Source organism: Chelmon rostratus, chromosome 1 (assembly GCF_017976325.1).
Source record: "Chelmon rostratus isolate fCheRos1 chromosome 1, fCheRos1.pri, whole genome shotgun sequence".
NCBI classification, from domain to species: Eukaryota; Metazoa; Chordata; class Actinopteri; order Chaetodontiformes; family Chaetodontidae; genus Chelmon; species Chelmon rostratus.
This window is the reverse complement of record NC_055658.1, coordinates 13,482,934-13,506,652: the sequence shown is the minus strand read 5'-3', so window position 1 is coordinate 13,506,652 and position 23,719 is coordinate 13,482,934. Positions and strand designations below refer to the sequence as shown.

The following is a 23,719-nucleotide window of genomic DNA, read 5'->3' as shown; positions in this document are numbered from 1 at the left end:
TTCTTAAGAGGACCATTGCTACTGATAATGGAAACTTGTTTGTTTACCCTGATGTGCCATTATTTTTCACATGCTTACAAATGCATAGTTGCAAAAATACAAAATATAGCCTACTGACTTCCAGTGGATAGGAAATGCCACGAACTGTGACAGAAACGCCAAAAGGCTATTTCTTTGTTTTAACAGGAAACAAGAAATAAGGTCAAAAATGATGCACTGAATCTATTCAAAATGATTACGTGCTTCATTGCTCTTCTTCACTGCTCTCAAAGATTTATCTTAAGTGTGACACTACTGTCAATACGGTGCGGCAAGGAAACAATGCAAACTATATAAAGCCCGAGAGAAAACAGAAGAGAAACTGAAAAGAGGGGGTGGAATCATCTAACTATATTCACAAAATGTAAAGAAGCATCAGGAAAGATGGGTTTCTCTCCTGAAGGTGAATTTCATGGTACTAAAGGAAGACAAAAGAAGAACAGGGCCAAGTCCATTAGGGAGTGCAAAGAGGAGTCGAGCTAAATGAAGTCTTCGTGGTGGAAGGCATGGTAATAGGAAAAAGACATCTAGAGGCATTTAAGAAGATGCTTCCCGTAGTTTGAAGACTGGGTTGACAATACAATATGAAATGAAAGGAAGTAGGGAATGGGGTGGGGACAGTGGACATGGTTTGGGTGAAGGGGGGGGGGGGGGGGGCTAGGAGAGAAGCTTCATAGCGTAGTGCTATGTACTGATGAAGCTGCCTTGGCCCTTTCTATGACGTGCTATCATCCAAGGTTTTGTACCTACAGTGCCAGTTTTAAAGAGGTGGGGGGAATGGAAAAGCCACAAAGTGCATCACAGTTAGTGTAGTTAAAGCTACAAAAGTGATTATGCATAATGTCGGCAAACCAGAACCTCTTATATTGGTTGGTATTGTCCTTATTGGTTGCCTCTGTGTCAGTGGGTGGTGATGCTAGTAGTAGTAGCCTATTAATCAGGCAGTTAGTTTCACTTCTTTATCCACTTCCTTATCTGACATCATGTTCATGTCAGTTGGCTTCTGTTTGGGAGGGAGGATTATTTTGCACTAACCAATCAGCAGTAAGTGACGTATCCATGCCACTGACTTCACTTTCAGTCAACACGGAAGGTGTGGTTGCTAAGAGCATTTAACAGTTGTCTCGTGGAAAGATCTTACAAATCAGAGACGTGGGCAGCAATTCAGAGATCTGCAACTAGGCAGCAACTATGACATTTAATGGATGACAGTTGTCTCACAATCTTTATGGTCATATTGACCATCCCTAAGCTTAAGGGGCTGGCACAGATCTGTCATTTGTAAAGGTGGAAACTACCAAAGGTCAGACTTTGAGCTGCCACTCCGACAAAAGACCAACAGTGAGCGCGGGGCTTTCAATCACTGACATCAGTCTTTTTAGCCTTTGGGGGGTAGTGGTCAGTCTCAGGAGCCTTAGGCTGCCTGGAGGGTATGTAAGCTTGTGTGTGAGGGATGCCAGTCAGCAGGACGCTGCTAATACAGCGAGGCTGAAATGTACTATATCTAGCACTTCTGCAAGTGTGCATGTATTTTGTTCAGTTATTCATCAGCAAGAGGTGAAGGTCAGCCAAAGCACATCTGGCCTCTAAAGCACTAAGTTTAAGAGTGGCGCATTGACAAGACTATGAGGCAGACCTCATGGGATTTAATCTGAGGCTCAAGAACAACCAAGCAAATACTTATGAAATACATTTTAAGTGAGGTGTGTGTTATATAGTTTCTAGGAAGTCAGGGAGCCCCAGTTTCTGGTTAAACTGTGGAGGTGGACATAGTGTTGGAACAGTGAGAGGGAAGTGAGGAAACTTCTGTTACTGGTTTAGGTCAGCAGTGTCATGTAGTGTCGAGCGGACATGCTCTTTTCCTGCCAAATTAGTCAGGAAACAGAGTAGGCAAGGAGTGGGAGCACTCCAGCTGAGAACAACAGCACTTCATCTGGATGCTGCTGGGAATATAGATAATGTTGGTTACACAGATAAGGTCACTGCCACTGACTTTTATCAGAAAAGGTGCAATGGCAGTTTAATAAAGATCATTTAGATGCAGGAACACATGCTGAAGAAAATCAGTAAGAGAGTGTATATCACACCGGATTTAAATCACCATCAGTTTAAATTGGCCACAACATCCATGTTTCTGATGCTATTTGGAGGTATATTACAAATAGCAAGTTGAAGATATTCATTTTTTTCTCCTCCGTCTCAACAATCAGGTACAGTAAAATATAAAGAGTAAAAATTTACCTATGTGACTCCACAACGCAGCACCTTTCCAGATGACATTGCAATGCTCTGTGCCAAAAGTTGAGCCAGGGGCCATTTGAACATGTGTGCAACATGAAAGCAATGATTTACAATGTGAAATCACTTGCTTTCACTAATTATGACCTGTTTCAACCATGACAACAAATGCCATACTTGCAAGTGAGAGCCCTGCAAGACTCGCAAATATATCTGCAATTTGAGAGCAACGGTCATTTCTGAAATGTGATGCTGCCACAATTCGCAATCTGTGTGTAAGCAGCGCTCACAAATCGCTTCTGTGCAATGGGCCGCACCTTTGATGATATTACACAGAAAGCAAGTGTGTGCTGGCTGGTATTTGCTGATCAGGACACTTTCATCTACATCACGGCTTACACGTGCATCACCACACATCTCTAATGTTTACAATATGGATGGTAGTAGAGCTTGTAAGCGTGGCTAAGTGTTACAGTAGACAGCAGTGATACAGCAAAATGAGATTGCTGTTAAAACACAATTTCATGTAAGAGAAAATGACAAACCATTTACTGCAGCAACCTATAGACATGCACCATCTTTGAGCTGTACTGAGAATGCCTAGAATCACTTAATGCTAGGGCATAGCAATATAATCTTCTTTTGCTATTTCACAAAATAGAACACCAAAAAATCTTAACAATTATGATAAATCACCCTTCCTGCTAGTCTACATCAGCTGAAAGTAAAGGCATTGTTTGCCATCAGCACATTTTCACAGTCTACTAGTACGACAAGAGGTGGAATCATTTGATAAAAAAACGGAATCCATCAGAAAAATAGGAATTAAAATCGCAATAAATAAATATAAATAGTACCAAAAACCCTAACAGTGATAAATAGTAACTACACTAAATGATAAATGTCTTGTCATCTAATTATCTGGAACATATTTGAAAGACAGACCACGGAGATAATGCAGTTGGACCTCACACAAACACCAATTGAAGATGTGTTGCAGGAATGAGTCATCTAAATCCAGCTGTCCACAGGGCATGTATCTGATTAGCATACCCACACTCACACACCAGGAACAAATGTAAATATTGCAATAAAACCTGCTGTAATAGCATCAATTCAGCATCGAGGAATGGTTCCAGTTTATTTTTACTAAGTTAGCAATATTGGATGCATGTGAGTATAGAGTTATACAATTTCAATAATTGTTATTAAAGCCATATGCAAATATGACTCTCTGTAATTGATGTTGTAGCAGCACTCTCTCCTCCAGTTTACCCCTGTGCCATGCACTGTTATTTGATGTTATGTGCATGCATCAGTTGTAAAAAGATTTCTCTCACACACACTCTCTCTCTCTCACTCTCACTCTCACTCACCACACGCACAGACAAACACACACACACACATAAATAAAGACTCAATGTTGTCACAGCAAATTGAATCAAAAGTTAATAAAGTGCAACATTTGGGAAAGTATTTACTTTTAGGGGAGCATTTAAGCTTTATTGGGCAATGTACTGTACTGTAAACCTGTATGATATACAGCTTTGTAAGAAACGTAGCAAAACTGGAAAAGTGAACAAATATAGTTTGGAGGATGAGAGGAAGGTAAGCTATGACACCATCTGCTCAGGTAGGTGCAAGAAGGCTTGTTTTATTTGTTTGAGTTGTTTTTCAGGTGAACCTAAAGCTGAAGAATGTTTAAGATGAAAGGGCTGAAACAACTCTAACATAACAATGTGGTGAAGCACCCACAAACGGGTTGTCTGCTCAGCAAGGCTGAACGATTTGGCGCTCTGTAGACTGAGGCACCCCATTTGGCTAATGAAGTCCCAGACTGTCTTCACACCACACCCCCACCCACCACTCCACTATGAAATGTTCTACTCATGAAAGTAATGAGGCAGGGAGGGAGAAAGACTCTTCTGGCCACTGATAACCTCAGACTAAACTTGCAACCTTACGAGACAAGGGCCTAATATCTGGCCGTCAATCAGCCCCAGCATCCCTGGCTGGAGTGTTTAATTACAAGGATCAATTATTTACCAGCCTCCTCTTTCACTACTCAGTGCTCCCAAAAAAGGAGTGTAAAGAGAAAAAAAAGAAAAAACACAAAAGACCCAGAAGAGGTTGTGGTGGCACATTTAGTACAGAGAAAACAATACATTGTTTGTTCCAGATAATACAGACAATGTTTATTCTGTGCATTATATATGACCGATGAGTTAGTCTGAGCTGCTAGACCTTTTTAAAGGACGACTACAAGACGACTTCAACATGTGTTGTCAGACTAATATAAATAAAATGCCAATTTTCTACAGTTCTACAATTTAAAAAAAATCACATTTTAGTATCTACAAATACACAACTGATTACAGCTGACAAAATAAAACATTACAATAAACTATTTGGATATTCATAAAATGAATATCCACAAAACTAAAATGGGTTTAAAACTAAAATCAGGGATTGTCTGTCTGAGTAGACACTGACAGAAACTTTCAAATTCTTTTATAAAAGTAAATAAAACTCAATTTCTAAAACCCTCATCTTAGCTGTATTACATATGATATTTACATAAAGAATAGATATAAAGACAAAGTCAGGGTTTAACTGCTGTAACTCAGTTGTACTTGTTATTTACTTCGGAAGGCATTTCTTGACTTCAGCTGCATGGCCCAAACAGCAACTGCAAGGCTTTTAACTAATTTGAAGAGACAAGATCATATTACACCTTTGCTTGTATTCACAACAGCGCTTCACCTGGCTGATGCTGGGAATATAAGTAAGGAAATGCAGATAAAGGTCACAAAAGAAAGACCTTTTATCTGAAACTGTGCACATTTCAAATGCTGCAGCCTATGCGCCCACAAAGATCATAAAGAGAGTATATATCACGCTTATTTAAACTTCCTTCAATTGCTGCCTGTCAGTTCTACAATAGAGGTTTTATAGATTGTATATTAACTTTCTAAATAGTCTTGCACAAATGTGCACCATGGACTGTGGATTTAAAGAGTAGTTTCTCACCTCAGACAGCCCAAAAAGACTTTAAACTTATGTAGAGACAAGATCATATTAACCCTACCTATGCCCCTCTTTACAAGCTGATAAAAAAACTAGCCTGTGCTGACATTAGCAATCTGGAGGAGCACACTTAGATATGCTGGATTAACTTGGATCAAACACTGATGCATTTTTCCTCCTTGACAACCTCCATAAACTACAATGCTACAAAACCACACTGAATGAAAAAAGTGGAAATGACAGAACGGATGGTAACTACTTAGCTACTCTTTCATGTCGCTCGCTATACACTACTTTTTCATGGTCTACGTTCCATGTTGCAACTAGAAATGCAATTTTAAAAAAAAGCACTGAGAAGAAGCAGCTGGTGGAGTGTTTTGTGGTCATCTATCCATAGAACATAGTGCCTCTTCATGTGTCCGAATTACAGCCAGCCAAATAACCCAAATAACAGGGGAAGTGAAAAATGCAGCACTCAACTAAGTCTGCTGTGGTTCAGGGCCTTAACAAGCTACAACACCTGTGCTTTGTGGTTTGCCTGTTTTGCTGTATGTTTGTACTAGATTTCCATTGACATCATGAGTCTAGCCTGGTTTGTGCTATTTATGGTGTGCAAGCTCCACATTGGCAACCTCCTGCTTTCTACATAAAGCTGGCATTAATGCTTCAGTTTCTTTCATGATGACATAAAAATATTAGTGCTCTAGTGGTCTTGGGTTTTTTTTACTATTCACTGTTGTTGCCTTTAGATTTGTGTAGTAAAGAGGGAAGTGTACCAGGATTTAAGAGGTCATGTTACATACATAGTTGACCCTAAATAAATTCTGCAGACTAATCATTTAATTCTAATGTACAGTACATCAACACTAAACTAACTAAACTAAGACTTAAACAGAAACCACAAGCCACTGTGAACAGGATGAGGTGTGTATGTGGAGATTCTGGATGGCTGGCACGATGCCATGGGTGATGCTCGCTTTTCAGCAAAATAATTATGTGTATGCCAAAAATATAACTCTTTAATTTGTCTTAGAAAATATAAAACTATGTCAGTAATTCAACAACAATAATAAATCTCCTGTCACATCAGCAAATGTCAAGGATTTACCTTGCACCATGCATTACAGATCAGAAAGTACAATGACAAATATTCAGCTGTCCAACCAATAGTTATTATTTGCCTAATCCTGTTCAAAAATATTCTGATTGTTCAAAGACTGTGACATCGATCCAAAAAAGTAGGTTTCACACTTATGGTGTCATTAATTCCACAAGGGGGAGTGTGTTGAGACTGAAATGTAAGAGAAGGCAGTTCGTTTCTCCTTGTACAGCAGCACAGGGTTTTTCCCCTGGACTCTCAGCTGATGGCTCATTAATCTATTCTAGAGGAGGTCCCCTACGTAAGCAGCCTGCGCCAGTGGAGGCCTCCTCATGCTTCGTCCCTTTCAGCACGCTTCTTGTACTTAACCAGGAGTATTACCAAGCTGAAGGGTTGAAGAGGAGGTTGCTTGAAAGCATTATATTAAGAGCCAAAATTGAATTTAGTACTGTTGCTTAATATGATTGACTGAAGCCAAGTTTTGAAACTCAATTTAAGTTGTTGTCGGGGGGTTTAACAAAATTTAATTCAGTGGCTGGCTGTAGTTTATAGGGGTGGCAGGTTCTGCAAACGCTACCTGTGTCTTAGCCAAATTCAATGCCAATCCATCCTGTAAATGTTGAGGTATTTCACACAAAAACCCAAATATCACCTCACGAAGGTGATAAATGAAAAGTCAGACGGTCATCAAAGTTATTTGGATACATCTTCTGGGAACCATAAATGTATGGACAAAATTCTGTGCCAATCAATCTAATAGATGATGAGACATTTCACAGGATAAAATTTTGAACTACTGGAGGCGCTAGATGAGAAGTCAGGGGATCATCAAAGTCATCCTTAGGGAAACATTAAAGTCTGTAAAAAAAATCATGGTAATCCATTAAATAATTGTTGAGATATTTCTGTCTGAACCAAAGTGGTGAACCAACTGACAGATATTACCTTCCTTAAGCAACGCGGCTAGTGTGGCTAAAAATCATGCCCCCCCAATGTTTTAAGTCCTGCTCCAGTATGCTACTCCATAAAGAAACATATCAAACCATCAATGGAAGAAAACTGTCTCCAAGCCATTGCATTGGACTTCTAAGTGAATTACTGGCAAGCTGGATACTTCTTTGCTAAGTGAATGCATGCGTTCAATGAAGAAATATGACAAACTATCAATCCTTACCCAACAAGCAAGCATGATGACCATTTGTAAAACTGTGAAAATATAGTGTGGGCTACCAGTGCAAATTAGCTACCTGCATACACATTTGCAGCCAGACGTCCTGTGTGGGAGGCAGCGGGGCACTGAAAGGCTCCATTTACACACTTTGGTTTAACTGCAGTATTTGCTCTGACACCCATCATCGCTTAAGTACTCCATTCATACACACTCTGCTACAGCTGACAAGAGCAATTACGTATCGGTGATTATTTTACAATAGCCATTCAAATTATTAATCTCACTGCCCTCAGTTATTTCAGTCAACATTTGTCTCAAATCAAGGGTAGGTTTTCTTCCTCACAGCAACTGATCTGTTAATGACACCATCACTTTACCACCACAGATTTGACTGCTTAAATGGCAGCTCTGTCAGAGACTCATGACAGAATTCAGATTTGTGATTGCCTGACTGAGACTGACGGAGCATGTGGTTGTGTATAGAGAGTTATAATTTATCGATATGAACATGTAATATGTGTCAACATCTGAATAAGCTTGTAATGTCGCTGTGGTTATGGAACTAGTGACTCTGCAACATCAGATATGTGTCATCACAAAATTAATGAAAAGACATCTGCAGTGAAGCAGCATTTAAAATATGACTTCTGAATGTTACCATGCAACATTTCTACAGAACGTCACGCTAAGTGAGGTCTACAGCATGCACTGTACAAAAAAACAAAATCTATCAAACTGTTCTTTAATAGCATCTGATTGGCAAGCTGTCTTGGGACAGTTGGCAAATGGGCGGGTAGCGGAGGAGTTTAGAGGTGCTAAAGTTCAGGCAGGAGCGACGCAGCACCCTGTGTCCTGCCAACAGCCTTACAGTGGCGCAATTCCTGACTAAGTTGTTGACCCATGGCCCCCACCTGCCTTGACCATGCATTATATGGGGGGGGGGGGCATCACTTCCCCTCCTATGCTGCCTGCCACACCAGAAGGCTTTTGACTCATGCCCATCTGTCCTGGTAGTACATACATTAAGTAAAAGCCAAGCTACTGTTACCCTGTCCAATTCATGTGTGCTTTTATAACAAGTTGTTATATAGTGTGTGAACAGAATTTTTACCTTAGCAACAAACATCTCGGTCAAGAGAATAATGATCATTAAAGAGCTATCTTCTGACAGCAATGAGATATTATTGAGGTGTTATGATTTGTGGAATGATTTTGTATCTGTATTTGTTTACAAAACTAATACAACAGCCCTGCAATAAAACCTATATCATGTTCTTGATGCTGTCAAAGAGATGATTCCACTCTGCTGTAGTTTTTGAGACTGTAGTTAGTGGTGGTTTTGAATCGAAAAGCAGGACATTGATAGGTGTTTCAAATGTTCTGACACACATGAGAGGAACAGTATGAGTTTGCATGCCTGTGCCATTACCACAGCAACCAAGGCAAACCAGGTCACAATGCCTGAAAATACAAATACAACCTAATCACATAATATCAGTGAGGGCAGTCAGTCCTAGACATTCAATTTAGTCACACATCAGATTTGATGACAGTCTGAACACATTCTAAAAACTATTTAATGTGAAAAGACATCAGTGGGTGAACAAATTCTATTGACAATGATGGTAATATGAGAGAACTAAAATGACACAATTGCTTTTGTTAGAATACTTCCTTTACACAGCACTCATTTGGTCTGAATGAATCTTTGACATTTTTAAAATAACATTTAAACAATCAGACATTAACTTTCTAGAAGACACCAAAAAGCTTGCAAAAATAATTAGGATGTAAACCTACCTGACCTAGTTGGATGTCTAAGTACTGAAGCACCTCTTTAAGCATGACAGGAGTGTGAGGAGGCTTTTCAGTTGAAACAGGGGACAGTTCCTCAGATCTGTCTAGGGGACCAGGACCAGGTCCAGAAGATGCACAAACTGTAGAAGAGTGCAGGCTTAACTTCCATGACCTCCACGCTCTCCACACAGCCAGATTTGTTTTCCGTAACATTGGGTTGGAGCGGACTGACATGTGGAAAATCATGATCCTTATACTGATCTCTGGAGAAAATAAGAGCAAAGATATGTGGTAATATGAGCAGAAACATAAAATGCTCAAGCATATTAAGAGGAGCAGGGTTTGCAACACTGCTGAATATGGATGAGTATTTTGAAAGTTTAAGATGTTGGATTTAAGTGACAGGTGACTGCTCATCTGAAAATAAATGTAAGTTTGTAGCTACTTTACTAGTATCTGGAATAGTTATCAAGTTTATATATATAACAAGTGGTTTCATACAGTAATGCTTTGTAACAAGTAAGTACAGTGCAATTACATAACTCAGACCAAAAATATTGGTAAGTGCAAATTCACAGAAATTATGGTGCAGGCTTATAAAGCAGCTTTGATGTTTCCAGAAGGGATCAGAATCAGGTTTATTGACGTTTTCACATACAAGACATCCACTTAATTTGTGCATAACAATAAATGTAGTACAACAAAATATGAAAAAAGATTACATTGACAATAGCATACAAAGAAATCTAAAAACAATAAAATCAATATGAACAATATATCCGTTATTGAAATGAAAGTGCTGTACAGTTTTGTGCATGAATGCAAAAGTTCACAGTATTTTTACAGAATATTTGCAATGTACAACGCAGAGTCCAAGAGAAGCACGTTAATGTAGCGCATTGATTCAGGTGTGTAAACTTCACCGCCGTTGTTCCGCCATTAAGCCGAAAGCAGAGGTAGTAGCAGAGCCGAACTGACATATGTGTAAAATGGGGGACCCGGAGCCACTACAAGCCAATGCTGTTGTGTTACGCATCATTAAATCACACACAGCATTATACCAGCTTTGTTTGGGTGTGTGTGAAAAAGCAAAGCCAGCATACAGACGAGTCTTACTTACAGCAGTATTGCAAGGTCTCTTTTTAAAAAGAGCTTGTGTCAGTGGGGGCCCCGGGCCTTATCGATGAGGTCAGCTGCTGATGGGAAGAAACTGTTCTGAGGTTTTGGTCCTGATGGACCACGGCCTCCTGCCCAGGGGGACTGTTTAAAAAAGTCTACCTCCATGGCAGGAAGGCTTGGACACAATCATACCTGCACGGGTCAGGGTCCTGGAGGGACAAGGGATGGCAGACTGCAGCTGATCACCTTCTCTCTCTCGAGAGAGAGAGAGAGAGAGAGAGAGAGAAAGAGAGAGAGGGTGAGAGAATGATAGGCTGCAGTCTGCCCTTGTCCTTGGCAGTGGCAGCAACGTACCAGATGGTGATGGAGGAGGTGAGAATGGACTCAGTGATGGCACTGTCGAAGTGCACCATCATACTCTTTGGCAAATTGTACTTCAGCTGCTGCAGGAAGTACATCCTCTGCTGGGCTTTCTTGGTGCTGGAGCTGATGCTCAGCTCCCACTTGAGGGCCTGAGTGTTAATAGTGCCTGGGAAGCAGAAGGACTCCACAGTGTCAACTGGGGAGTCAGAAAATGTGATGGGTTTGGTGGGGCTGGGTTCTTTCTGTACTCCACAACTATCTCCATTGTCTTCAGAGCATTGAGCTCCAGCTTATTCTTACCAGGTCACCAGTAGGTGGACTCATCTCCACCAGAGATGAGCCCTATGAGGGTGGTGTCATCCACAAACTTTAGGAGCTTGATGGACTGATGACTGTCGGTGCAGCTGTTGGTATACAGAGAGAAAAGCAGAGGGTTTGAAAGGACAGAGCCTTAGGGGGATCCGGTGCTGATGGCCCAGGAGTCTGAGAAATGTTTTCCCAGCTTCACATGCTGCCTTCAGTCAGACAAGAGGTCTGTGATCCACTTGTAGATGCAGTTAGTATTAAAAGATCAGCAGCAGAGCTGAAGTTCACAAACTGGACCCTGGCATAGGTTCCTGAGAGTTTCAGGTGCTGGAGGATGAAGTGGAGGGCCATGTTTACTGCATTGTCTACAGATCTGTTGACTCTGTATTGAAACTGCATTGGGGTCCAAAAGTGGGTCAATGCCTCTTAAAAGGCTTGTTAACATCCTTCTAAGGATGGAGTGTGGTAGGTAGGTTTTCCGGTGAGGGTAAAGATTTGTTCTGTTTCCAGTCTTGGTTAGCAGCGACGGTATATTTTGCAGACCATGTTTGTGATTTGTCGCTTTTGAGATATCCAAACCACTTCCACATAACTGATGGAGTGAACCCTTTTTGTCAACAGTTTTCTCAGGTTTGGAGGATAACACAAGTTCACTTTCAGCACTTTTGCATAAAGTATGACTGTGTAAAACAAACTGGGTGTGGATTAAGAGAAGGCAGCAAGCTACTGCAGGAAGAGTGACAGACAACTTCACATTTCTACAAGTTTGTGTTCTGCTTGTTAGTTTAGGTTTAGGGTTAGGGATAATCATGCCGTCTGCCTTCTGTTGCACTTATGAATAATGAGAATTGTCATTGTTGACTCATAGGAGCTTGCTTTTTGTACCCCTTGGTTCCACTCATTATTTTTCCTCTTCTCTAGAAGAAATCCACATTCACATCCATCACTGCTAGCTAAAACAATGCTGATAAGTAGGAAATGGCCATGTAAGCCAAAAACTTCAGACTGACTAGCTGCTGTTGTATTTATTTCTGATGCGTGATAGGCGGGAACATCTAACCATATCTAGTAAAAATGTCCAAAGCCTATAGAAATCAAATGTATCACGATCCTCTATCAAGATTGCTATGTCGCCAAACTCTAGTTCACACCCTCCCTCCCTACAATGTTTATGAATCAACAATGATAGGGGAATCAACTAATAAAAAAGGATTCAAGTTGAACTTTAGTGAAATGAAGTACATCACAACACCATCAGCAAACTCCCTACATAAATCAGAATCATATTCATTCAACTTTGTTTACCTCATTACTTTTTCCCTCGATGATTTACTGGCAGATGTTTGTGAACACACTCAAAAAACACTGCGCACAACATTGCGTTGTCAAGTGAAAAAAAGCTTACTAAACTTTGCAAAATGGCTAAGGTAAAATCTTTATCATTTGTGCCATCTTGTAAATTCAGCATTAAATGCAATATGTTCAGTTGTTTCTTTCCTGGTAAAAATCATTGTGTCACTTTGTCGCAGCATTGCTGTACAAAGCTTGCCAGCTACTCCGTTTCGAGCTAGGTACTTGAACACACTATTTCAAGTGATTTCACCATTTACACTAAATTCAATCTGAATGAGTTGATGGCTGAGAATGTTTGGAGTTTAACAGGATACATTTGTTCAGCTTCTCTCTCTGCCTTGCTAAACCTGGACTTTGACTCTCTAAACCTGTCCCCACTCCTAAATGTTTCTTCCTTTTGTGACCATAACTGTCTGAACCAGGGTTTATCACTGATATAACTCACCCTGGTGTGTGATGGTACAAAACAGTGCTCACAAAGGCTAGAGGACATCACAGCCTCTGTGTATTAATCCAGACTGTTGGTAGCAGACCTGAAAACCACCTCCATAGCTTCACTCTACCACTGCTTTGATGTCCACACAACAGGTTTACAGATCTTCAATTTGAGTTTTAGCATTTTAAGGCAATTGAAATCACCCAGAAGGATGAACCCTTCCAACAGCACATATATGTGGTTCATAGACTGCATAACAACCACACCCACAAGTAGAGTACATTTTTGACTGATTAGTTCAACATTTTGGCGGTCTACATGAACAACGCTGGCCGCAAAGGTATTCAGGTGTTTCCTCGCAACAAGGTGTATTGAAAATTACAGCTGTTACAGATGTATGATTCTAGTTCAAGAGAAATATGTGAAGGAGATGAAGCAACTCAACAAGTGTGTGCATGGCATTGGTAAACACAAAGCAAATGTTCAATGGCAGCAAAGAATTACACAGTATTTGAAGAGTCGCCAATACAAATATTGAGTGATGATGCATGACTGCTGTCAGACTGTCTACCATACCTGCTGTACCATAGAGGACTCATCATCAACTTTTTATACATATTATAATTACATTACCATTTTGAAATATTGCATATACATTTGTACAGCTATTCCTTACTGGAAGAGCAGAGGCAAATGAATGGTCCTGACCACATTGTACATTTATAATCAATTATTTTGTGATTATTTTTATCTGTCGAATTCAATTGTACAGATAATCACAGCTTAAAAGGGACTTTCATTCATGGCATAGAACTCTACTGAACAGCCCAACCCTCTGTTGTGTATTTCACAGTGATATAAATTGGGTGAAAGGTGGAGAATAACACTGGGAATTAGATGGTAGGGGCTTCATTATTTCAGGAGGATGTATTTTTTCACGGGCCCATGATTTTAGCTACACCTCAATGTGTTCTTATTGCCACAGTTACTTAGCTGCTAGTCATTAAGCTAGCACTGGGTAACAGGTCAGAATAACGTAACTTCACAGCACTGGGTTGTTGGTAGCTAGCTGTTAACAAAGTGATTTCATTTAACCACAAGCGTGTTACAAGGTGGATGTATTTGTGAGTACCGCAAACAGTTTGGGTGTGAAGCAAGTTAGCTAACTACCTTGCTAAAACACCAGAGCTAACGTGGACAAATGGGCTGTAGTGGATGATTACACGCATGGAGTCAACTTACAAATGCACACACTAACCTTTCAAAAAGTGTAAAAGACATGTTTGACACAGCTAACATCCAAATATTGGAGACGACTGTAAGAGGCTTTATGCAACGTTTATTACAATGTTGGCTGTTCTTTATCACGCGTGTGTAGTATCTGTCGCGGTGTTAGATCAGCAGTGGCTTGGCATTTTTAACCTGACGATATAGCGTTGCAATATATATTGTTGCTAAGCCACCATGTTGGATGACCGCGCGCAGTTAGATACAGAAACTGTCAACGAATACATGAAAATGGGGGTAACAGAGCATTGAACTACATTTATGAAATGTTTAGCCAAACTAAGGTTACAGTGACGGACAACCGTAGGAAGGAAGTAGCTTACCGTAGTAAACCAGACCTTCAGCAGCAGCATGTCCGCCGCGTCACTCTGATCCGCCCAATGACCGACGACTCACATCCAATCTCCTGCGACAGAGGAAGAGGGCTTGTTTTTGAAAATATTGGCGCTTGTCGTGCTAGCTATGGCCATCTGAGCTTCGCTAGCGACTTTATGTTTTTCATACGACCTACCCGTGTCTCATCAGAAAACATTACCGTGGTAATGTAATGAAAGACACCCGTTACTGACAAAAGGTAAGACTTAATCGCACACAGTGTAAGCGACATAAAGAGAACAACCCTAACGTATCGCTTGAAGTTGTGTGAGAGCTAGCTAGCAGGCGTTAGCCAGCCCTGCTAAATTAACGTTGGCAGGATTGGCGTCATATTCAGTTCTAACGCCTTTTAATGCTAACGTGTTCAATGGTGAATAACTAACAGAGAGCTCTTATATTTCACATCGTAGCTTTTTTGTGACTAGCGAGTAGTTGCCAGGCATTAACTGTCATGCAATATTTGAGTATTTTGTGCCGTTTTTAAGCCTCATTGTCGCAAATACTCGGTTGATTTTACGTTAGTTCTTGGGTTTAAGTAGGAGAGAAAACCACAATGTCACTTTACTGTTTTTGTTTTCTTTTAAATATATAACAGTGAAGCATGGGAATCATTCTGTGCAATGTTAGAGACGACAATGTGCTTACAGATACACAGCACAAACATTACACACTATCAGTGAGGATGGCCAAAATATTAGATATTAGACAAATTGTACATCATACTAAAAAGCAGTACGACTCACAGCACAGCAACTACAGCCTCCAAAATGACCTAATGGAAATCAGGTTGAATAAAGACATCTCTGTAACATTTTCAAACAACTAAGAATCCTTACCTTTATATGAGTATGATTTATTGCAGGGCTTTTGCATTGACTCATTGACTCACTCATACATGTCATCCATGGTTTATTGTCATATAATGTTGGCCTTTATGGACATTAATTGTTAAAACTATGTACTAATGTGTCTGGTTATATGACCTTTTAACAATGTGTTTTTGACTTCACTCTGCTCAGTAAGCATGTCAGTTATTATCTGCAAAGCTGAGGCAAACATTTCAGGGAGGCCTAAGAAAACTTGTTAGTGACTAATGGCAGTCAAGTTGATTTTATTTATATATCCCAAAATCACAAATATTCCTCATAGGGCTTTACAATCTGTATTTCTTTTTTCTGTAATCTGTCATTTTTCCCAGTTTCTTTCTCAATTTGTGTGATTTAATGAGCATATTACTAAAAAATGATACCAGTGTTTGCTATTTGCAATGTGTAAAATTTAGTTAACCCTTGGTTTTTTTTTGTTTGTTTTTTTGCAGCAACATTCAAGTCACTGCAAAGGGACCACAATGGCAAGTGATGTGTGCAGCCATGTAAAGGTTGTTGTTCGGGTGAGGCCAACCAGCGAAAATGAGAAGCGTGAAAACTGTCGAAATGTGGTCCAGGTTGTTGATAACCACATGCTCATATTTGACCCTAAGGAAGAGAACCTATCATGTTTTGGGTCCCGGAATCGAAACATCAACAAGAGGGCGAACAAAGACCTCAAGTTTGTTTTTGACCATGTCTTCAGTGAGAACTCGAGTCAAGTTGACCTTTTTGAGAACACCACTAAAGGACTGTTGGACGGTGTGATGAATGGATTTAACTGCACAGGTAACAAAAAATGATGTACAAACTGTGTATTAAAGCTGCACTAGTCTGCCAAAGATGTTGGCATCTTCAAATAGCAAAAATCTCAGAACATGATTAACTGTACAAATGGGATGTCCCAAGCACACTTTTTGGTGCCCTGTCTGAGTCCAATATCTAAATTGTGTTTAGTTTTTTCCTTAATAATACAGATGCAATATACAGTATACCCACAGTGTAAAGTCTAAAGTAACATGAGTGAACCAATTTTAATATATCTACCAGGTAAATGACTCTGCATTAAGGTAGTATAGCATGAATCAAACCTCACCTTTCATGGTTTTTCGTCAATGCTTTATAAAGTATGGAGCCCCCAGAGTTCTGTAGCAACAGATTTGTGTTACCAGGCATGAAGTAACTTCTCTGCCTGACAGTGGTGGTTGAAGCTGTTGCTGTGTATATAGTTATTGGTTGGACTCCGTCTGCCTTTGTGGTTGAATCTATGATGATATGGATGTGGCTACATTAGCTGTACTTTGACTACTCTTTATGGCTCCTGTAAACATTAGCCAAAAAAGCATCGTTAAACTACATGGGATTTGAACCTGCGGTGCTTCCCTGAGATATGACAGATGTTTGAACCAATCGTAGACTGTATAAAACATGAAAGCAGTCTCAGTGACATCACCCATAGGTTTCTGAAGAGCTATTGTGAAGCTCAGTGACAGTGGCTCTGGCCGTCGCCCTCTTGGCAGTGCCTGACTCCACCTAACTCCCAGCTAATCCAAAAATGCTGTAAAGTTGGACATTTTATATGGAGGTTTATGGACATGGACTCGCTTTTGGGGAAATGCAGTTTCTGGCACTCATTTTTCAGCACTGGAGATTGCTGCTTGGTACCAGTACACCACGTGAGCACTATACAGCTCTTAAAAACTCATGTGTCACAGCCATAATGTTGCCAAACCTACAGCCACAATCAGCAACAGCTAAAGCTATACCATCCCATGGCTGTAGTCATAATCACAGCTACAGGACATGGCTGCACAGAAGCAGCACACACAGTGTAGAGAACTAGATTAAATAGAGTTGTATATGTGCTAGTAATCTGTTTGGCTGCAATGATACAGACGTGTGCCTAAGGCAGCCATAAATGAGGGTGCATGGAATCATGCTGTGGTCAGGACCAGAGACAGTTTAATACGTAATACTGTATCATAATGTAGCCCAGCTCAGGCTTCCTCTGTGGGTTAGAAGGAATGCAAAACTTATTGCAAGGTAACACAAAACATATTGCAAGGTAATGCACTTCTCACACGACCCTATGGGGTCCATGTAATAAAGTGATCTAATCCTAACGTTTGGATTTTGTATTTAAGTAAGTAAGTACAAATGCACTTATGAGCTACGCCAGCACCACTTTAGAGCGATGTTTTTATTTTTAATTTTTTTTTCCCCAACATGGCTCGCTGACTCACACTGCCATATCATTAATTGAAACTGCTGGCTGCTGTTAATTTACTTTGTACGCTCCAGGGTTCACTCTCAGGTCACAAGCTCACAACACTGTGCAGTTTCAGTGTTTTAAATCAGCACAATTGGGACATTTTGACAGCTGATGTACCCATTGCAGATAGGACCAAAAACAGATTTGGCTTCAGAGAGTCATCAGTGATCCACTGAAAGATGCTTGGATCAGCTGGAAATCTTGATCCTGCTGAAACATTCAACTGTGTGGTCATTTTGGAGGATGTAGTTCGTGGTGCTGCTGAACTGTATTGCATTAGACAGAGAGGTCATTCAGAGGTTATTCATCCTGCCCTTATTGATATACAGTAAATGGGGGGGATAAAATAATAGATATTCCTGTCAGTATAACACAATACAACACTGGCAACTGAGTGTATACTGGGCACAGAATACTAACTTTTACCACCTTGTTTGTCTTGATTGAATCGTACTATGTAAACAAAAAATTAGAATTGTTTAAAACTCATCATTTAAGCGACGTTGAGACAGTACCATAAGCCCACTTTTCAAATATAGGCTGATTCAACCGATGTAATTTTTTGTCAGGCTCACCTAACCCAGGCTTTTCACAATAAGCACAGCCTCATTTTGAAATATTGCATATTTGATGCTTCCATTGCTCACATTCCAAGTTTACACATTATAGTTTATGGTTATGCTCTATGCCATGTAAATTCAATGATGTGCTTGTTGCGATAGGCATTGTAATTATACAAATATACAACCCCTATTCTAAATAAGTTGTTTTTATTTTCGCTGTTTAAAGCGTAAATAAAAACGGAGTGCAATCATTTGCAAATGAACTGTTTACCACCAACAATTTTATGAATTTTTTGCTTCTGAGCCCTTTTTTAAAAGTCATATAAAGGTCTTCATAGCATTACCACAAGTACAAAACCAACTTCTTTGATTCAGTAGTGCTCATTTATTCATCATTTTGGTGGAACAACACTGGCAGTTTCTCCCTGCGTCCAGTCTTTGTAGTCCATCCATAGGTTCTCCAATGCAGCTGCTTTTGGCCCCAATTGAAGGACACAATTGTTGTATCTGTTACAATCATTTACTTTAAATCTTCTGTGTGCTGGTCACTTATTTCTGAGAGGCCTGGGGTGGAAACCTGTAATGATGTAACTACAACATGCATGCATAAAATGACAGCTCATCTTTAACTTACAACTTACCTGTGGAATGTTCCAAACAGGTGTTTTTGGAGCATTCTACAACTTTCCCAGTCTTTTGTTGTCTCTGTCCCAACTTGTCTGGAACATGTTACTGACATCAAAAGCATATATTTACAAAAATCAATGAGGTTGATGAGGTAAAACATTAAATATATTGTACAGTTTCCAATTTAGTATCAAGTCAAAAAGGATCAGCAAATGATCACGTTCTGTTTTATTTATGTTTTACAAACCAGCCAAACCTGAAATCAGGATTGTACATGTTTTACTTAAGAGTAATATATTTTTCAATTGCAGTCTTTGCGTATGGTGCCACTGGAGCAGGCAAGACACATACCATGTTAGGCACACAAGATGACCCTGGGGTCATGTACCGCACCATGAATGAGCTATTCAGGCGCATGGATGATGCCAAGGAGGAAAAGGAGTTTGCTGTTGCATTCTCATATCTTGAGGTGAATATTTGAGTCTTCATTATTTTTCTGTTTGTTCTCTCTTGTACTCTGTATTATTGTAGAACCTGTTCATTTTTTAGTTGAAGTGATTCTCAGACTGTGACCGAAGGGTTTCGATTGTTGTGTTTGCTGGTAATTAAACCACACTGCTTTTGACTGAAGGCATTGCAGCAGTTACACACTGCATTAATGGCCAAGCTTAAAGGAGATATTTTTCCTCTCATGTTTTTGTATTTCCTATTACAATAGCACTTTTAAACATTTCAGACTTAACTCTTATCCCTTACACAGCCTTAAACCATCACAAGTTTTGCCTTGACTGATCTCTTGGGCTGATTTTGATGGATTTGCTGCTGTTTGTAATAATATTTGTTGTTTGTTTACAGGTTTACAATGAACAGATCAGAGACTTGTTGGCTAATGCAGGCCCTCTTGCAGTTAGAGAGGACAGTTCTAAAGGAGTGGTTGTTCAGGGCCTCACACTGCATCAGGTTAGTGTCAGCATGTATCATATACACTCACCCATAGCATTGTAGAACATATTAAATATAAATACTGGTCTCACTGCAGAGTCATTTTATCACATTTGGTGTAATTTAGTTTGCCCTAAGTGGCTTTTGCAATGCATAACATAATGTTTTTAATTGTAAAATTAGATTTTCTTAGAAATGTGCTCACTCGAAAGCCCTGATATTCAGAGGAATAGCACAGGTAGTTGGTGAAAACTGATCAAAGCAGTGTCTTCTAAATGTGACAAATGTTCAGGAAAACAATTTTCTCTTGTGGCTTACTCTCTGTTAATAAATGATGGTCACGTGGAAGAACACATTTTTAATTGAGACTAACTCTGTGATGCCGTCTGTCATACAGAATAAGTGTAGTTCATATCGTACGTTGAATGTTTTTAGTAATTAAGAAAATGTTCAAATCTGCCTACAAACAACTCTATTTCTCTTATTAGAAACACTGTCCAAATATTGTTCTATATAACTGGGTTACATACACAAGCTGTTTAATGTTAAGCCACCTTACTGTTCTGTTGCTGTGGTGTGCAAATGCACTGTGGTGGTTCCAAATTGTGCCTTTTACTGGTTCACACACCATCTTTTTTCCCTATACAGCCTAAATCTGCAGAGCACATTCTAGGGGCTTTGGATTCTGGCAATCGCAACAGGACACAGCACCCCACTGATATGAATGCCACCTCTTCCCGGTCCCATGCTGTATTGCAGGTATTTCAATCCAGTCTTAGAAAACAACATAAAGAGTCAATAATTAACAAAAGGATGAACTTAAATAAAAAGCTTGACTGCAAACTGTTCCTACTGTTTACTTACTGCAATTTCAGGTGGGCAGTTACAGGGACCTTTGAGATTCTGTTGTATTTTTTTTATCAAATTCCGTGTTTTTTGTTTGTTGTTGTTGTTGTTTTAGGGGACCTCATGACTCTGTGTGTGAGACACCAAAACAGAGCAGCAGAGTTTTTTTTTCCTGTTAATTTGGTTTAGGCACTGAGGAAAAGCACTTAACCACAGTTTGGAAATTTCCGGGATATTAAATGTTTTACAGTCAATTCTGTTTTTATTATCAAATTCCACGATTCCGTCGATGTCTTCTGCATTGCAGAAATCATAGGGCCCTATACTGATATCTTCAGTTCATAAGGTGATAAGTGAATTGAATTATCATGTTTCACTACAAATATCTAAACTTGCATTAAAGTTTTCTTCTTGATAGTCTTAAATTGACAGCTGTATCCTTTCCTCCAGATATATTTGAGACAGCAGGACAAAACCGCCAGCCTCAATCCAAACGTCTGCGTTGCCAAAATGAGCCTGATTGATCTGGCTGGCTCGGAGAGAGCCAGTGCCACCAACGCTAAAGGGGCACGTTTGCGGGAAGGGGCAAACATCAATCGCTCACTCCTTGCCCTAGGAAATGTTATCAATGCTCTTGCTGACCCAAAGGTGAGTTTATGTTGTCCTTCATTTACTGTAGAAAACACAGAGGGTTGCAGAAGTAATGTAACAACAGGACTTTTAATTAGCTAAACAGCAGTCAAAACAGATACAGATTACTTTTTGAATAAACTTGACAATTTAGCAGTGTTGACGTAGAGCAGAGTTCTGGTGCACTGCATACACAAGCTGCAATAACTGTATTGTTTTCCATGTATTTAAGGGGCCCCAAAATGCAAAATGAGGGAAATTACTTTCGGAAAATAACGCCCAGGATTAACTGGAGTAATATCATTTCTTATTGTTATGAATGCCGTTTGTATCAAATGTTTAGCATCTCTTTTTTGTGCTTAGTCTAGCCTGACAAAGAACTTTTCATAATAGTATGCTGTCATTCTCATTATCACAGTCACAACAATAGAATTACATGTAGATGTGTCCGGAGATATACACTGATGCAGCGCATGACACACAGAATGTGCAGTTCTACACACAGCACAAACTGCTGGCAAGTTTTGTATTTGGTGTTGTTGTCTGCCTGTATTTGCTCAGCAAATTGTCAGTGCATATGGAAATTTTGCGTTTGTTTCTCAAGATTATGATTATGTTATATGAAGTAACCACTAGCCTCCGTTTGAAACAGAGAGCCTGGGAAGTGGAGAGTCAACTGAGTATTTGGGTATTATTTCATTCCAGTTGCATACATTAACCTGTCAAGCAGTCTTCTCATTTTACACACCAGTCTCAAGGGACGAGGCGCAAGCAGGCCACATGCATTTAGGAAGTGCTGTGCAAATGTATCGCAGCCATGTTGAAATGTGATCCTTCTTCAACATGTTACTTCATTCTTGAGTTAAAACTGTTCTTTAGTTGACACTGTCCAGTTAGTATTATACCCTCCATTCTTGGGTGTGGCAGTCGTGGAATTATGATTTGATGTGCTCCACCTACAACGCCCACCACTAATCCCCACTCCTTCCCCACCCTATCCCCATGGTCACTGGTGTACCAGTGTTTACTGTTGGCAGACAAGGAATTCATGTTGTGGCCTTTGTTTACAGGAAAGAATGTCCCCACTTGTGTCTGGGCTGACATGCCAGTCGTTTGAGTGAGAAGAATGTCTGCTACTTCTGTTTGGGCTGTTCAGTATGTCATCTTCATGCTATGCTGCACAGAGGTTTTTGTTGTAAGTTGTTTGCCGTAGGCGATGTAGATACGTTTTACGACACATCCTTCCACTCCATTTTGGCCTTCCAGCCACACAAGGCAAGTGTATCCCACCCACAAAAAAGGGGCTTTCTGAAAATGTTGTCCAAAGTGGAAACATTTGATAGTCCCAGCGTGGACAGCGATAGCTGAGCTTTTTGTAAATGCTGATATGTGGTTGTCAGCATTTTCAGACATGGTCAAGTTCCATGCAGCAAAGTTCAGAAGTGAACTTTCTGTCACCCCTCCAAACTCTGATTGCTCAGCTTGTGTTAAAAAAATATAAACGTATTGTGTCTCCATGCTCCAGCCCTCTAATTACTGTTAACAAGTAGCTTTCACTACCTGTGCTCAAATCACTGATTTGTGCTCACGCAGTTGTTCACCAACGGAAACGAAAAACAAGTCCACTGGACCTTGAATTTTGTATCCCGTGGCCTGCATTAAAAAAATGTAAGTGATCATGGAGAGTAGAAGATGACAGAACAGAGCACCACATGGTTAGCAGACCCAGACATCAGTCTCTTGTGGCACTGTGAGGAAGCAGATAAGAAATCTGAGTTTGCTTTTGAACCTTGTTGCTCCTGAACCCAGCACTCATTTTTTCATGGCTGTTTCATACCTCCCATTCACAGCAGTGCACGTCCCTCCATTCACCTGTAAGTTGCAGGCTGTCATTTCATACTGAATGTGTGACAGATCCCTCATGATTGATGAAATTAATGGAGTCAAAAAGAACGTTTGAGTTTGGTGAAATATGGTTTACTTTGCTGAAAGAATATGTTTGAATGTCTGCTCTTATTAAAAAGGAGGTTTTTTTTCTCTCTGGACCTTATATGACCTATAGCTAAGGTCTTTGAAACCAGATGTAGGCTCAGGGTTTTTCCAGACAGAAGTGTAGGCACAGCTGTGAACCCAAAAAGAGATCAGTTTACACTCCTTTGTTACTTGACTTTAATGTGACTTTCTGAAATCCAAATGCCCACGAGATTGTGACTCACCTAAGCAGCTGTAGTTTATCTAATGCCATTATTAAATACAGAGCTGTGTTCACAGGGCAGCTGCAGAAAGACTCCAGACCAGTTTTGTGGGTGGTTGCTCCCCATTTTAACTCTAAAATGAACTGAATTTTGCTCCCCGTCAGGTTT

At 40.0% G+C, this 23,719-nt stretch overlaps 2 protein-coding genes across 3 annotated transcripts in view; one reads left to right on the top strand and one right to left on the bottom strand.

The window, feature by feature from the left end:
* mettl15 (methyltransferase like 15) overlaps window positions 1-14,578 on the bottom strand; it is a 59,217-nt gene extending 44,639 nt beyond the window's left edge. The window contains exons 1-2 of the mRNA XM_041936389.1: window positions 14,559-14,578; window positions 9,375-9,634 (exon numbers count right to left, since the gene is read on the bottom strand). Coding sequence (XP_041792323.1) covers window positions 9,375-9,617 — 243 coding nt within the window. The 5' untranslated portion in view covers window positions 9,618-9,634; window positions 14,559-14,578. The remainder of the gene's footprint in view (window positions 1-9,374; window positions 9,635-14,558) is intronic.
* Window positions 14,579-14,674: 96 nt separating this feature from the next.
* The window catches only part of kif18a (kinesin family member 18A), a 31,507-nt gene continuing 22,462 nt past the window's right edge, over window positions 14,675-23,719 (top strand). The window contains exons 1-7 of one of the 2 annotated variants that reach the window (XM_041936585.1): window positions 14,675-14,809; window positions 15,929-16,000; window positions 16,091-16,265; window positions 19,250-19,407; window positions 19,794-19,898; window positions 20,529-20,639; window positions 21,177-21,374. In XM_041936585.1, the coding sequence (XP_041792519.1) occupies window positions 15,959-16,000; window positions 16,091-16,265; window positions 19,250-19,407; window positions 19,794-19,898; window positions 20,529-20,639; window positions 21,177-21,374 (789 nt within the window). In that variant the 5' untranslated portion in view covers window positions 14,675-14,809; window positions 15,929-15,958. Of the gene's footprint in view, window positions 14,810-15,928; window positions 16,266-19,249; window positions 19,408-19,793; window positions 19,899-20,528; window positions 20,640-21,176; window positions 21,375-23,719 lie in introns of both variants that reach the window. The other variant, XM_041936576.1, reaches the window with a different exon arrangement.